Source organism: Macaca thibetana, chromosome 2, assembly GCF_024542745.1.
Source record: "Macaca thibetana thibetana isolate TM-01 chromosome 2, ASM2454274v1, whole genome shotgun sequence".
Taxonomy (NCBI): Eukaryota; Metazoa; Chordata; class Mammalia; order Primates; family Cercopithecidae; genus Macaca; species Macaca thibetana.
The window spans coordinates 101,139,792-101,155,104 of record NC_065579.1 but is presented as its reverse complement, the minus strand read 5'-3'; the positions used below and the strand labels follow the sequence as shown (position 1 = coordinate 101,155,104).

Sequence of the window (15,313 nt, the reverse complement as noted above, 5' to 3'; positions counted from 1 at the left end):
GGCTTGCTTAGAGGCCTGTCCACCCCCTGGGGCTGTGATGTGGCCCTGTCCTGTCCGTGGTCACTTCGTGTGTCATGTGTTCCAATAGACCTTGTCCTCTTTGGCCAGAAGGACAGGAGGCTTGGGGTGGGCTGGATAAGAGAAGGAAAGGGAGGTTTTATTGCCTTACGCTATACCTGTTCTTCAGTGTGCATCCACAGTTGCCTTACTGGGTGACAGCTGGAGCACAGTCTCCTCTGCCCACAAGTGGGGAAGCCACTGGTCTCTTTTAAAGTCTCATTTGCTGCAGAGCCAGCCATTGAGTGTTCTAAAGAAAAATACCAATCACCAAACAAAAACATCCATCTACTAAATTGTCCTTTGCCCTCATAGCCTGGTGGTACTTTAGGCCTCTCTAGGGCACTCTGCCAGAAGAGATCCCAGAGGTGTCATAGCTATTATGAATTATGCTGCCAGGATTGTGTGTATGTAGAACGCTTTGTTTTGCTTGCTCCTGTTTTGTTACTGTTTCTATGGAATAATTTTCCCAGAGCAGGGTTACTGGGTCAGGGGGTTTGAACATTTTAATGGCACTTGAAAGAAAGACCAGAGCAGCCTCTAGAGCAGCTGTGTACCTCATCTGGGGTAGTTGCCTCTCCCCTCATTTTCATGCTTCTCTCGGGTCTGGCCTCTGGCAGCAGCAACTGAAGCCTTGTTATTTATGTTGGGGACAAGGGGTAGGTCCTGAAGCCTAAAGCAAACAGAGGGTTATTAGGGGCGTGTTTGAGTGTCATGAGTGTGTTTTCCTGGCAGAGCTCCAGTGTCTCTGTACTCTGAATATTAAAAATGAAAGTGTTCTTTGATCACAGTTGCTAGTCTCTCTGGCCAGTGGTGGCCTCCGCAAGGCCTGCAGGCGCATCCTGGGCGTGGCCTTCCCTGTGGTCTGTTATGAGGAGGAGTGCCTCACAGCAGCTTTCTCTCTGGCCCCTGAGGGGGCCTGTATGGGCAGGAGAGGGACCAGGGTGACCAGGTGGAGGACCTTGTTCTCAGGGAACAGGCCATGTGGGACTGCCTTGTCCTTACCCTCTCTCTCCCTCCCTCCCGGGGCCCAGGGCAGGGGCAGAATGTGGAGTAGCCTCAAGATACAAGGGATGAGAAGAGAGGCTAGCGCCCCAAAGGATAAGCCTGGTAGCATGAGCGAGTGAAGTGGACCAGGGGCCATGAAACCCCCATGAGCAGTGTAGACTTTGAGGCCAGTTTGCCAGTGATGGGGTTGGATCAGATGCATAATCTATCTCAAAGCTTCCTTTCATTTCGCCATTCTAGAACTCTACTCTGGCTCTGTACTTGACAGAACATCAACTTTCTCCACCTGCTTCCTCTCAGTGGCACATATGGAAGGTGTGAAAAAGCACCCCAGGGGTGCTTTCCCCTGAACCTCCCTGGCCAGCCCGTGTCGGGGCTCCTGCAGCTGGCCTGAAGCGGAGTAAAGTAAATAGAAAAGGTCAGCTACCCGTTTTAGAAGGAAACTCTATAGAATGCGAGCTTGGCATTGCCAGTTGCTTTGCCACAAAGAAGCTGCTTAGGAGTTGGCTGCCCCGGCCCAGCCACATTCCTGCCCTCTCTATCTGCTGGGCACAACTTCTTTGCTTCCAAATGTCTTCTCAAGTCATTGAAAGACTCAGAGAGCCCCAGGCTACCCATAAAACTCTTTCTTGAGTGCCTTCTGAATTCCTTTATCCAGCTTGAGGCAATGTATGCTGAGCCCCTCCTGGAGTTGCCTGGTGCCTTTAGGGCAGGCTGTGAAAGACAGATATGCAGCCAACACAGGGCCACATGCCTGGAGTGGGGGCTGCTGTGGAGAGGGTAGAGAGGCAAGTGGGACAAAGAGGGCCCTGGAGAAGGGCAGTCACTGTGCCTCAGGGTGAATAGGGACACTGGGAGGGGCCCACAGGGCCACCTCCTTGAGCTGGCTCTTGAAGCGTGATGGACAGGGAAGTGTGTAGCCAAGGGGATGAGCAGGCTGTGGGGCCAGGATCATGTGAAGAAGCTTAGACTCGTTTTGGGGACACTGGGGTCCCTGAGTCAGAGGGAGTACCAGTGGAGGCACTGAGGTGGCTGCTGTGTCTGCTCCTGTGGAGACATAGCAAAGCTCCACCGAGACACTGGCTGCTGGTATAGGGTGGACTGTGGGTGGCCTAGGGCATTTGGTGCAAAGGATAGTGTCTTAGAAGCCATCGGGTTTTCTCGGCTGCCCTTCCCATAGACTCTGGGGCTGAAAGCCCCAAAAACATGGCCTGGTCTCTGCTTCCCTTTGGCTAGGGGACAGCCTGGGCCTAAGCCACAGAGACTGGACACCAGCAGAGCTGAGGTGCTGGTGCTGCCTGACTCAGAACCCTGCCACAGTCCTCTGCTGCCTTTCGGCTCCTCTGCCTGTTTCTTCTTTATGTTTTTGAGTACTTGGTTGATTGTTTCTATGTAGAAAGAATTACTGATTAGAAATTCTGGAATCTACAGAAAATCAAAAAATCAAGTAAAAATCACTTCCCTGATGAGCTGATGGCTCACGCCTGTGGTCCCAGCCATTTGGGAGGCTGACACAGGAGGATTGCTTAAGCCCAGGAGATCAAGTCCAACCTGAGCAGCATAGTGAGACCCACATCTCTCTCTCTCTCTCTCTCTCTCTCTCTCTCTCTCTTTTTGTTTTTTTGTTTTTTTGTTTGAGATGGAGTCTTGTTCTTCTCACCCAAGCTGGAGTGTAATGGCACCATCTTGGCTCGCTGCAACCTCTGCCTCCCGGGTTCAAGTGATTCGCCTGCCTCAGCCTCCCAAGTAGCTGGGATTACAGGCACCCGCCACCACATCTGGCTAATTTTTGTATTTTTAGTAGAGATGGGGTTTCTCCATGTTGGTTGGCCCGGCTGGTCTCCCCCTGACCTCAGGTGATCCACCTGCCTTTGCCTCCCAAAGTGTTGGGATTACAGGTGTGAGCCACTGCACCCAGCAAAACCCCCATCTCTTAAAAAAAAGTCACTCCTAGAGGTAACCACTGTTGACATTCTTGTTGGTTTTATTTCTTTTCTTGTAGCTAGAGCTAGTACCTTCTCCCCTTAGCAACCTCCTCATTCTCAAGTGGGGGTGGCAGAAGCATTGTTTGACTCCAGTGGTCCTCAGAAAGGCGGCTTCCAGATGCCAGTGACTGCCGGTGAGTGCAGGCTGCTTCAGCGTTTCCTGGCCGGCTGACAAGGTGTTAGGTGTTGGCCTGCCCTACTGGTCTGGCTGGCACCATCTCGTCACACCCTGCCCAGTCTCCAAGAGCTGTGGCGGCCCTGGACACTGTAAGGCTATGGGAGCCCCTAGGATGGCAGCCTGGGCCTGCTTTGTGTGTGAATCTGTTGTCCTACTATTTGTTTCTTGACTTTCCTTTTTTATCTCCGTTCTTGTCTCTTTTTTTTTTTTTGAGACGGAGTCTCGCTGTGTCTCCCAGGCTGGAGTGCAGTGGCGCGATCTCGGCTCACTGCAAGCTCCGCCTCCCGGGTTCACGCCATTCTCCTGCCTCAGCCTCCGAGTAGCTGGGACTACAGGCGCCCGCCACCACGCCCGGCTAGTTTTTTGTATTTTTAGTAGAGACGGGGTTTCACCGTGTTAGCCAGGATGGTCTCGATCTCCTGACCTCGTGATCCACCCGCCTCGGCCTCCCAAAGTGCTGGGATTACAGGCTTGAGCCACCGCGCCCGGCCTTCTTTTTGTTTTTAATCATTCCACTTTCTTCTTCTGTTAACTTGTTAATTGTATACTGTGTTCCCTTTCTTTTAGTAATTTCCACAGGCATAACAACAAAAATCCTTGACTTACCAAAGTCTAATAGAAAATAGTAGCATGTTTACCATTTCCTCTATAGTGCTTAGGACCTTAGAACACTTCAAGGCTATTTGCCACTCTTTCTTTTATACTATTGTTGCTACATTTTAAATACTGTAAGTCACTGTTACTCTTTTATACAGTGAATATTCATTTAAATCTACCTACGTATTTACCCGTTTTCCCCCTGCTTTTTTTTTTTTTGAGATAGGGTCTTGCTTTGTCACCCAGGCTGGAGTGCAGTAGTGTAATCATAGCTCTGTGCAGCCTTGAACGCCTGACTCAAGCAATCCTCTTGCCTTAGCCTCTCAAGTAGCTGGGATTACAGGCACAAGCCATTGTATTTACCCTTTCTGAGGCATTTTATTTTTTCCCTGCAATTCCATGTTTCCGTCTGAGATCATTTTCCTCTAGCCTAAAGTATTGCTTTTAGTATTTCTTGAATAACAGATTCGCTGATAACTAATTCTCCTAACCTTTCTTTGTCTGAAAAAGTCTTTCTCTTGAAGGCTTCTTAACTAGATTTAGAATTTTGTGTGACATTTATTTTGTCCACATTTCTGAGATACCATTTCGTTGTCTTACGGTTTCCATAGTTTCAGTTGAGAAGTCAGCAGTCTGTTTTAGTTTCTGCCTAAACACACGTCTTTGTTTTTTTTTTAATCTCTCCAGGCCCATGAGATTATATGAGGTTGGTGCAAAAGTAATTGTGGTTTCTGCCACTATGTTCAATGGCAAAAACCACAGTTATGTTTGCACCAACCTAACGGGAAGCTCTGCTCAGTCTCTTAGCTTTTCAGCTGCTGCATGTAAATAGACGTGCTTTAAAGGGAAAGAGGGACGTGATGTCAGGCTCACTTTGTTTTACTTGCCTTATCTCCGTGATTGCAGCCCCTGAAATCCTTGTTGTCTTGGTACTTCTCTAAAGCCAATTAAATATATATATGTATTTTTTATTTTTATTTTTTTTTTGAGATAGTCTGCAGCCTAGGCTGGAGTGCAATGGTATGATCTCAGCTCACTGCAACCTCCACTTCCTGGGTTCAAACGATCCTCCTGCCTCAGCCTCCTGAATATCTGAGATTACAGGCATGTGGTACCACATCCAGCTAATTTTTGTATTTTTAGTAGAGACTGGGTTTTGCCATGTTGGCCAGGCTGGGCTCAAACTCCTGACCTAAAGTGATCTACCTGCCTCAGCCTCCCAAAGCTCTCGGATTACAGGCATGAACCACCGCGCCTGGCTGAAATAGATTTTTAAAAATGTGTTTGCTGTCAGGTTTATTAACCTGTGTTGGAAAGACCAGGTCCCCAAGCCGAACCCCCCATGCTCCTTGACTCTCCCAGAGACTCCTGCCCTTTGGTAGTGGTGGAATTCCAGGGATGGGCAGTTAAGTGGGCATTAGGGAGGGGAAGTCTCTTAGCTCTCCAAGCTAAGGGGACTGGAGGTCAGAGAGACTGCACCATTTTCACGCGATCGCACAACAGTGGCTGCACGTCAGATTAGCTCTGCAAGAGTGAGTCTGGGGAGGGTGTGGACTCAGCTCAATAGAGCTGGATGCACCCAGCGCAACCTTAATGTTTTTACATGTGGAAACTGAGGCCCAGAATGAGACCTTCCCCTAGTGGTTGAGATCTGGGTATTCTTGGCTGCTTGGCCAGTGCTCCACTCTGGGTGTGGCAGGGCACAGTGGGCACAAGGCTCTGCTTCCACCTCTTGCTTGTGGTTCACTCCTCCAGTTGGCCTTCTGAAGCCTGGGCAGTGGGCGGGGCTGGAGGCAGGGTGTGGGTTGCTGCTCTGAGTTCTGGGTCAAGTTCCCTCTGGCCTCTCCTCTCTCCTGTCAATTTCTCACAGAACCCTAGAGACAGTTTCTGAAAGTGACAGTTTTTCTTCTTACTAATCCCTGCAGTTTTCTTCCCACACCCAGTTTCTCTTCCTCATTTCTCCCCACCCTGTTGTGAACAAAAGCCTTTGCACCCAGTCATGCCCCACTTTGTCTCCCTGTACCTCTGTGACCTGACATGTACCCCCAGGCCCGAGGCAGGCGTTCAAGGATGGGGGACGGGGTGGGGTATCTCCGCACCTTAGAGGAAGCAGGCTCTCGGAGTGCAGGTGGGCTTCCTCCACACAGGCGATGTTGGCACTGCCCCATCTCCCCCATCATCCAGTGGTTCAGCCCAGCCCCAAGGCTCCAGGCCCAGGGGCCCTGGCAGGAGGGAAGGAGATGGTAAGTAAGCTGGGGGCAGGAAGCAGGTGGAGCCCTTGAATAGGAGAGTGAGTGGCATCTGAAAGCCCCTGAGTCCAAAGCACTGCCGCTTGCTAGCTGTGTGGCCACAGACACCCCTGCCTCTGGGAAAGCTTGCTTTCGCAGGTCCTGAGAAAGTCAGCAGCACTTTTACCTGGTCCAGACAGAGGGCTTTGAAGATGGCAGACTATGGGAGGCTTGTTGGGAAATTGTTTCCTGCCTTAGAGGCCCAGAACTTTTCTGAGGGACCAACGGTCAAGAACTGAAAGAGGTACTGGGGAGGGAGGAGGACCCGCGGCCTAGTCTCCCCTGGCCGGCATCTGAGGGGCCACTCTTGCATCCCCTGGGGCTAGGGGTCTGTCCCACTGCCTCTGCCTTGCCTTTCTTAGACCCAGCAGCCCCCCAGGACCTCTCGTCCTGCTGCCCTGTGGAGTTACCAGGGACACCTCTTCCTGGGAGCCTGCTTCTGTGTGGGGGGGTCCAGGATTTGATGAGCCCCTGAGCCAGAGAGGACCCCAGTGAGTTCTTGGTTCAGCCACCCCTGCCTGAAAAGACTGAGGCAAGAAGAAAATAAAAACATAGTAACTAGCCACAGCTCCCCCCGGGCGATTCTGGTCCCCTGTGGCTCCTCTGTCTTCATGGAGGCCTTGGGGGCTGTGCATTTCTCACTGCTGTCCTGGTGGACTGTAGCCTTCCCAGCCTTGCACACAGTCATGCCTGTTTTCCCAGCCCTCACGGGCCACTCTCAGCAGTCTTGGAGCCGAGTCAGCCTCTCGTGTGCTTTGTGCCTTGACCCTGTCCACGTCATCTGCAGGCCTAGGCGCTGCCACCTCCTGGAGTGCCTCCCCTCCATGTTCCCACGGCTTGTAGGCAGCTGCGCCCCTCTGGAGCCCACCAGCACCTGCTTGTCTGTCCACACGTCACTCCTCACTCACTGCCACTTGCCCCTGGCCCAGCACACCCAGATGTTTTTCTCTAAGTAGTTGAGGCGTACTCCGTGGCATGAGCCCCAGGGCAGGAAGGCTCTGAAGAGGGACCAGACTTGGGGAACTTGTGGGTGACCACTGGCCTTGTCTTTTAGGAATCACTCAGTCCAGGAGCTTTAGCCCTGGCTGGGAGGCATACCTTGCCTTGAGCTCAGATGTGCACCCATTGCTGTGTGATCCTGTGAAAAGGGTATGGTCTCTCTGACCTCCAATCCCCTTAGCTGTTAAATGGGGATGATCCAGGAGAGACACCCTGTGAATGCTCCCTAGGCGTCCTTGGCCCAACTCTGGAAGAGAACCATACTCCAGCAGAGTAGACAGGGCCTCTGGAGGGCAGCCAGTCCCGCTAAGTGGCAGGGGACAGTGCCAAGTGGCCTGACTGATGACGCTTCGTTCTGTGCTTTTCCTCCTCACCAGGCCATCTCCAGAGAGCGCAGAGGAAAGTTGGGAAGTCATGGGCTATGCAAGTTGTATGAATGAATGAATGAGACCATGTCACACACTGACTTCGTCTCTGCTTGTTCTCTCTGTCCTTGCAGGGAACTTAGGCTGCGGAACTATGTCCCGGAGGATGAGGACCTGAAGAAGAGGAGGGTGCCCCAGGCCAAACCGGTTGCAGGTAAGCAGGCTGCCCCTCTCCACCTCTGCTTCCTGGCACTGTCAGCCACCCTGCACCTCAGCAGGCTTTGCTCTCTGAGAATAACCAGCAGTACCAGGACAGGAGTTGGGCTTTCAGGCAGGACCCTTTGTTACCATCTCATGGCAGATGCGCACAGTCGGCCGTCGGTGGCAGCAGAGGCTGTCGGGGCACTGAAGAGGCCTCTTGTGCCTTCTCAGTCCTGCTCACACCCGCCTGAGACTGAGGCCTCCCCGGGATCTGAGTGGGGTTTGAAAAAGGCCACATCCTCTCAGAGGACTCCTGGGCTGAGAAGTGGACGTGGTCATGGGGCCCTTGGGCAGCAGGGCAGGTGATGGGTCCTGTGGGGCCTGGGTGGGTCAGAGACAGGGGCCAGTCATTCAGCCATGCACAGCAGTGGACCGGCAATGTGGAGCACCGAGGCAGGGGAGAGGGCCTGGCCCAGGGCTTGTCTAGTCTCTTGCCATGGTGTGGGAGCAGCACAGCCACTAGGAGCTTCTGGCCGTCCACACCACTCATGCCAGGAAGTTTCTTAGTCCTCCGGATCCCTGGGCCCTTGCCCTGGAGAGTCCCTATTTTAATTCTTTATGTTTGTTGCTTGTTTTTTTGAGACGGAGTCTCGCTCTATCACCTAGGCTGGAGTGCAGTGGCATAATCACGGCTCACTGTAATCTCAGCCTCCTGAGTAGCTGGGATTACAGCTGTGTGCCACTGTGCCTGGCCAATTTTTGTGTTTTTAGTAGAGACAGAATTTCACCATGTTGGCCAGGCTGGTCTCGAACTTCTGACCTCAGGTGATCCACCCGCCTCGGCGTCCCAGAGTTTTGGGATTCCAGGTGTGAGCCTCCACTCCTGGCCTTGTTATCATCTTTCTTTGAATTGCATAAGTAACAAGTGAATAAATACATTTATCTTGGGAAAAAGTAAAGTGTTTCTGCTTGGCCACATCCCAGTCTGCTTCCCCACCTCCTTCATCCCTGAAATCCACACATTTCCCCATGATTTGCTCTGTAGTCTGGGCCCCACCTGGTAGGGTAATGGTGCAGTGGGGGTCAGTAGGCAGGACAGAGGAGAGGTGAGGAACTGCCCAGGTCAGGGGCAGCCCTCAACTCTCATCTGTTTCTGGAGGGAGGTGAGGCAGAGCAGGAGGGCACTCATGGGCCCACTGAGTGCCAGGAGTTGGAGGAAGCCCACAGAGCTCAGAGTTGTTAGTGCTTCCGCCATTTGTCCCCGAGAGGCAGGAACCTTCTAGTCAGATTGCTCAGAGGCTCGCTATTCTGGCAGCAGCTTGGAGGAGCTGGAAGGTGCCTCTGTCCTGGTCTTGGGAGCATACAGCTGAGGTGGGATGGAGGAAAAGCCACCTGTGGCTCTGGCTAGGCTGGGACCCAGAGGACATCCTCAGAGCCCAGTAGCCCTAGGATTATGTGAGAAGCCAGTCCTCACTTTGTATGTACCCAGGCAGCTCTCTGGTCTCGTAGTTACTGTCAGCATCCATGCTTCCTGACTGACTGTGGCTGGCTGCCTCCTGCTGTCCCATTCTTGGCCTGTGGGGACTGCTTCATCCTGGAAAACCCAGGCCCCCCCTCCAGAGCTGCCTTTGCAGGGTCTTCACCTCTGGCTGATTGGGGACCACAGAGAAGTGGGTGCAAGGAAGCCTGGGGTCCTGTCTCACTGCGGGCCACAGTAGGCAGTGTCCCTGCAGAGCAGCAGCGCCTTTCCCACAGGTCTTCTCTGTTTTATTGCACCCTCTAGTGGAGGAGAAGGTGAAGGAGCAGCTGGAGGCCGCCAAGCCTGAGCCCGTCATCGAGGAGGTGGTAAGTGCCTGGGCTGCCCTGGCATCCTCACTGCTTCTGTGTGTCCTGTTTCTCTTTGCCACCTGCTCTCCCTCTGCCCCTCATTCCTTCTCGTCACTTCTATTCCCTTCCCACCTGCCTCTTTGCCCTCGTCCCTCTCCTTCCTCCTCCTCTTTCTCCCATTTCCCTCCTTCCCGAGCCTGCCCTCCCCCTTCCCTGGGGCGGCCCCTCCACCCTGATATGTGTCTCCTCCCTTCCCAGGACCTGGCCAACCTCGCTCCTCGGAAGCCTGACTGGTGAGTGTTACCCGTGTGGGGCTGGTGCAGGCTGACTCAGGGGCTCTTGGTGCCAGCATGGGCCAGGGGCTTGGCCCTTCCTGCCCTTACAGGGCAGAGACTGGCAGTACAGACATAGAGTTGCACGAGATAGCTACTGTTGGAAACCAGTGCTGAGGAGGACGTAAGTGGCGGGATGAGAGGGGAGTGATGGAGAGGGGCTCAGGTGCGGGGAGCAGCAGGCCCCTCATGAAGGCCCTCCTGAGAGGTTGAGAGCCCATCTGCTCCAGAGCTCCCATTTGAGTGAGCCCAACCGCTGTCCTTGGGGGCCAGGGGTGGACGGAAGGGCAGACACAGTTTTCTGTTCCTGTTCTACCACCATAGTTTGTTCCCTCTGGCCCTGGTTTCCTCCTCTCTGAAATGAAGGTCATCATCCTTCTTGCTAGGCAGAGAGAGAGTGGGAGAGAGGGTGCTGTGGGCCGGGAGGCTTGTGTCTGTCTTCATCTTGAGCTGGAGGTAGGGCTGTATCCCTGTCGTCTGATTCTGGGTCCACTTAACACCAGCTGAGGGTATTTTAATTTGATGAAACAAAAGCGTGGGGCATATGTCCTGGGAATCCCAGAGCCAGAGAGAATGGACTGAGTGCTTGTGTACTTCCAGATGCCCACAGTGGAGGGGCTGGGCCTGTGGCTGGAGGAGGAGCAGGGCCCACAGTGGACGGGAGCAAGTCACTCCCTGATGGTGACCGGAGGAGCAGAGCAAGAGAGGGTCCCTGAGAAACCATCCACTTTTGCATGTCTTAGCTCAGTCCCTTATGTTGGGTGGGTTTGTGGTACTAGTCCCCCTGCCTCAGTGGGACAGGAAATAATGGTTCGTGCTGGGTTTGAGAGGGTGCAGAAGGGGAATGTCCTGGCCTCTTCCCCAGGGCAGCCCCCTCAAGCAACTGAGCATGACTCCTGTGCCAGAGGGCTGCAAGAGGGGAGGGGGTCCAAGGCCACATCAGGCCAACCTTCACCTTCCTGCTTTTCCCTGCCTCCCTGCTCCAGGGACCTCAAGAGAGATGTGGCCAAGAAGCTGGAGAAACTAAAAAAGCGGACTCAGAGGGCCATTGCCGAGCTGATCCGTAAGTGCAGTACCTGGGAAGGTGGGGTCCTACCCACTGGATGGTGGCCCAAGCACAGGAACCCTTCCCACTCCTTCTGTCTGCCATCCATCCCAGGTGAAAGGCTGAAAGGCCAGGACGACAGCCTAGCCTCTGCAGTGGATGCTGCCACCGAACAAAAGGCCTGTGACTCTGACTGAGGCGTGCCCTGCCCCACCACTCGCCCATCAGGCCTGTCCTGCAGGGGATGGTCTTGGGCAGGGATGGGGGCTTGGCTTGCTGTCACCTCCAGTTTGGCTTCTGAGCAGAGACTCCCTGCCCGTCACGTCTGAAACCCCATCGGTGAGGTCAGCTCCGTGTCTCCTGGGTGGCCCCTGCCATTCTGAATGGAGGCAGAACCAGCAACAACTCTGGGCATGCCTGTGTCTGCCCATGTGAATGTAAATATGTCTGTATATATGTATATATTTTGAACTTTAAAAAAAAAATCTGGAAATAGAGACAAGTAAATCCCTGTCTGTGGCAGAAATCTGTCAAATATTTCCTACTGTGGATTTGGGCTCTACAGGGTGGAGATGGAGTGACTGCAGAAGCGGTACTTAATATGTATGAATAATCTCTGTGTTGGACTGGGCATGTTAAGGCTGGAGGGGTGGGGAATACTCAGGGCTGCCTTCTGCAGCCATGTCCTGGCCCAGTCCATGGTCACTGCTGGTCATCTCAAGATCCTTGGGTGATAGAGACAGGGTCTGAGAAAATCCTTTTTAACACCTCCCCCAGGCCTAGGCCTTGCAATAGTCTGTGGAGTAGCTGGAGAGGCTCCCACCCTGGTCCTCTGGGGATCCTTTCACAGTATGAGAGAGACTGGGCCTTGGCAAGCCCCAACTCAGGGCCACTCCAGATTTGATGCTGCTGTCACTGCTTTCCCCACTCTCCCCAGCCCCAGGCAGCCCCTCTCCCTGTTCCACCAGTCAGAGCTAGACTGTGGCTCCCCTAGGACAGAAAGCCTGCATGGGAGGGGTGGCCCATTCTGCTAGAGACGGGGACATTGTAGGCTGGGTTTCAGGTGTGGTCGTGGACCCTAGATCCCCAAGGTTCTGGCTTTAGGATATGAGCCTCCTCTGTGGAGCTGACTCCCCAGGGTAGCAGGCTGGCTGCGTCATCTCTGACTGCAGTACCTGTGGCCAACTGGACTTGCATCTCCTCCAGGATGGTTACACTCTTGAGTTTCCTTCAGGATGTCCCCTTGAGCCTCCTGCCTCTGCCCTAAGCCGTCTAGTGTGTTCTTCCTCTCCGCAGTGTTCCAGAAACACAATGACCCATCTCTGGCAGACAGTGCCAAGCACTCCAGTCATAGAGGCAGAGTGGGTTTGTGCACACAGAGACCAGTGCACTCACACAACCAATGAAAAAACCCTTTAAGTTAAAATTATGCAACTATTCTTGGAAGGTAATTCCTGTGTGGAAAAGAAGCAGAAACTTCTAGCCGTAGGTGAGGGCTGAAGTGGTAGCTGGCCAGCTTCTGCATTGAATAGTAAGACCAGACCAAGACCCTGACTCCCACATGGGGCAGAAACCCTTCCAGTATTTCCTAGGTCCAGTGGTACATGCAGGACTGGAGCCAGGCTCCCTCTGTCCAGTTGGTAAAACTGGAGCTGGGCTGTTTTTCCTACGGAAAAAAAGGGTGAAAAGACTCCCTGCATCTCCTGGGATTGCAGCTGGAAACAGGATGCATGTCTGTAGCAGTGGAAGGACATGGATACCTGGTGACTGGCAACTAAGCTGCCACTCAGCATCAGCTCTGGGACTAGAGTAGGGTTATCCCCCAGTACGACAGTCCCGAGAGCTATTGAAAGGTATGCTTCTGGTTTTATGACCCTGGGTGTTGTCCTAGAAGGAAAAACAAAGTACCATGCATCATGAGTACGCAAACAAAAATTACAAAATACATGAGAAAATCCAATGCCTTAAAGAATGACCAGTAACACAAGTGGGAGGATTTATACCCAAACTGAAATAGTAACAGCCTACAAGGTTTTAAAAATGAGCATTTGTTTTTACATCAGAGAGATAAAAGAGGGTGTGGTACCCTTAAGAACAGAGATTAGACATAAGAAAGAACTGATGATAAATTTTGGAAAGAAAGAATACAGCCCTTAAAATAAGAAACTCACTAGAGAGCCAAGTATTAACCTATAGTCCAAGAAAGGATTAGTAAATTGGAAGTTAAAGCTGAGACAGTCATACAGAAGGTGGCAGTGAGAGAGAAAGAGGGTGAGATGGAGGGTAGCTTGAGAACCTTGTCATACTGATACATGTCCTATAGATGACAGGAGTTCCAAGAAAAGGAAACTAGAGAAAGAAGGTACTTGAAGAAAGAATGGCCAACAACTTCTTTTTTTTCCCGAGACAAAGTATCACTCTGTCTTCCAGGCTGGAGTGCAGTGGCACCATCTAGGCTCACTGCAACCTCTGTCTCCCAGGTTCAAGTTATTCTCCTGCCTCAGCCACCCAAGTAGCTGGGATTATAGATGCGTGCCACCACGTCCAGCTAATTTTTGTATTTTACTAGAGATGGGGTTTCACCATGTTGGCCAGGCTGGTCTCGACTCCTGACTTCTGGTGATCCATCTGCCTCGGCCTCCCAAAGTGCAGGGATTACAGGCATGAGCCACTGCACCCAGCCGGCCAACCACTTCTCTTTCTAGTTTCATGGTGGAATAGTTACCTGAACTGATCCTCTCTTTGCAAACAGCTAAAAATTCTAGGTAAATAAAGAATAACAACAAATATTTTAAAAATACAGCAATGAGCTGGCAAGAAAATAAGGAATACTTGGCAGAATGTAAAAGAGATAGCAGAATGCCATAGTCTGACCTTTGCCTTGAGAGCATTTGACAAACCAGGTGAAACTGAACATTGTTTTTTGGGGTTCCTGATGCCTGGGCTGAAGACAAACCAAAACCTTTGCAAAATGAGGGCCCTAATAGAACTCTCTATAAAGCTGGGTCCCCAAAGGGTGACACCCTCTGTGAACTAATAGCAAATCTGCCCTCCTGGCTTCCCATACAAAAATTAAACCTTGCCACTTACTCGACTGAAAAAAAGGTCTTCCTTGAGAACTGAGCCAGCCTTCATGTGGGTTTTTGCACATGAGAATCCAAGAATTTAAGTGGTCCCACTGGTCCCAGAATGTTGGAAGTCTCAAACACTTGATAGAAGAAAATGTAGATCCTACCTGGACAAAGCTTTATTCATATCGGTTCTCAAAGAATTCTCACTTATAAAGTTCCAAGACATATGAGAATCTTAGGGCCTACTCAGTGACCCTTGATGGACAGTGACCCTCAAGGATCATCCCCAAACATGACCTGGGCCACTTCACAATGTACCGCCTCACTGCTGCTGAGTATGATGGGCACAGCACCTGTCCCTCCCCACAGTGCGACTAGGAGTCTGGCCCCATATGGGACGATGGCTTGCTGGGAAATGAGCATCAAAGGAAGGGAGCAATAAATTTTGAGCCAAGAGCTTTAAGTTATTTTTAAAATAGGAAAGAGAAATGAACAGATTGCAGAAAGGCTCATCAGACAAGCAAGGTAACAGAGCCTCAGGTGCAAGATAACCAACATCAAAAATAACATGGTAGAACCAGACTTGTAAAGACTTCAGACATCAGAATTATCAGCCATGGAATTTAGATATGTTTAAAAATTATTTAAGAACTAAAAGATGTGAAAATAGCAGATTTGCAAAAGAACCAAACCAATATTCTGGAAATAAAAGATACAGTAATCTGCCCCCCACCCCTGGCGTCTCCAGTTTCCCTTTCTGTGGTTTTAGCTACCTACCTGTTGTCAACCATGTCCAAAACTATCACATGCAATAAGATACTTTGAGAGAGACCACGTTCACATAATTTTTATTAGTGTATATTTTTATAATTTTCTCATTAGTTATTGTTAATTTGTTACTGTGCCTAATTTATAAATTAAACTTTATCATATGTATGTATGTGTAAGAGAAAGCACAGTATATATAGGGTTCAGTACTCGCTGCCATTTCGGGCATCCACTGGGGTTGGGGGTCTTGGAACATCCCCCCACATGGATAAGGAGTGACTATATACTACTGTAGTGTATTACGGCAATTAAAAACCTTGTATCTGTGGATTAGACAAAGGTGAAGAGATAATTAGTGAATGGGAGGCTAGATCTGAAGTTTTCCAAAATGCAGCCCAGCAAGATAAACAGTGATAATGTAAAGCAAGAGACTGAGAGACATGGAGAATAGAATGAAGAGATCCAATGTAAAACGATGGAGTTCCAGGTGGAAAAAAACAAAACAAAACAGTGAAAATGAGTCAGAAGCAATATTTAAAAACAGTGGCTGAGAACTTTCCAGAACTTTTGAAAATCACCAGTTCACAGATTC

General features: G+C 51.2%; 1 protein-coding gene across 2 annotated transcripts in view; it reads left to right on the top strand.

Moving 5' to 3' along the window:
* CCDC12 (coiled-coil domain containing 12) overlaps positions 1–11,404 on the top strand; it is a 54,272-nt gene extending 42,868 nt beyond the window's left edge. Inside the window, exons 3-7 of one of the 2 annotated variants that reach the window (XM_050780588.1) lie at positions 7,612–7,691; positions 9,462–9,523; positions 9,764–9,798; positions 10,824–10,900; positions 10,997–11,404. In XM_050780588.1, coding sequence (XP_050636545.1) covers positions 7,612–7,691; positions 9,462–9,523; positions 9,764–9,798; positions 10,824–10,900; positions 10,997–11,079 — 337 coding nt within the window. In that variant the 3' untranslated portion in view covers positions 11,080–11,404. Of the gene's footprint in view, positions 1–7,611; positions 7,692–9,461; positions 9,799–10,823; positions 10,901–10,996 lie in introns of both variants that reach the window. The other variant, XM_050780587.1, reaches the window with a different exon arrangement.
* Positions 11,405–15,313: the final 3,909 nt, after the last annotated feature.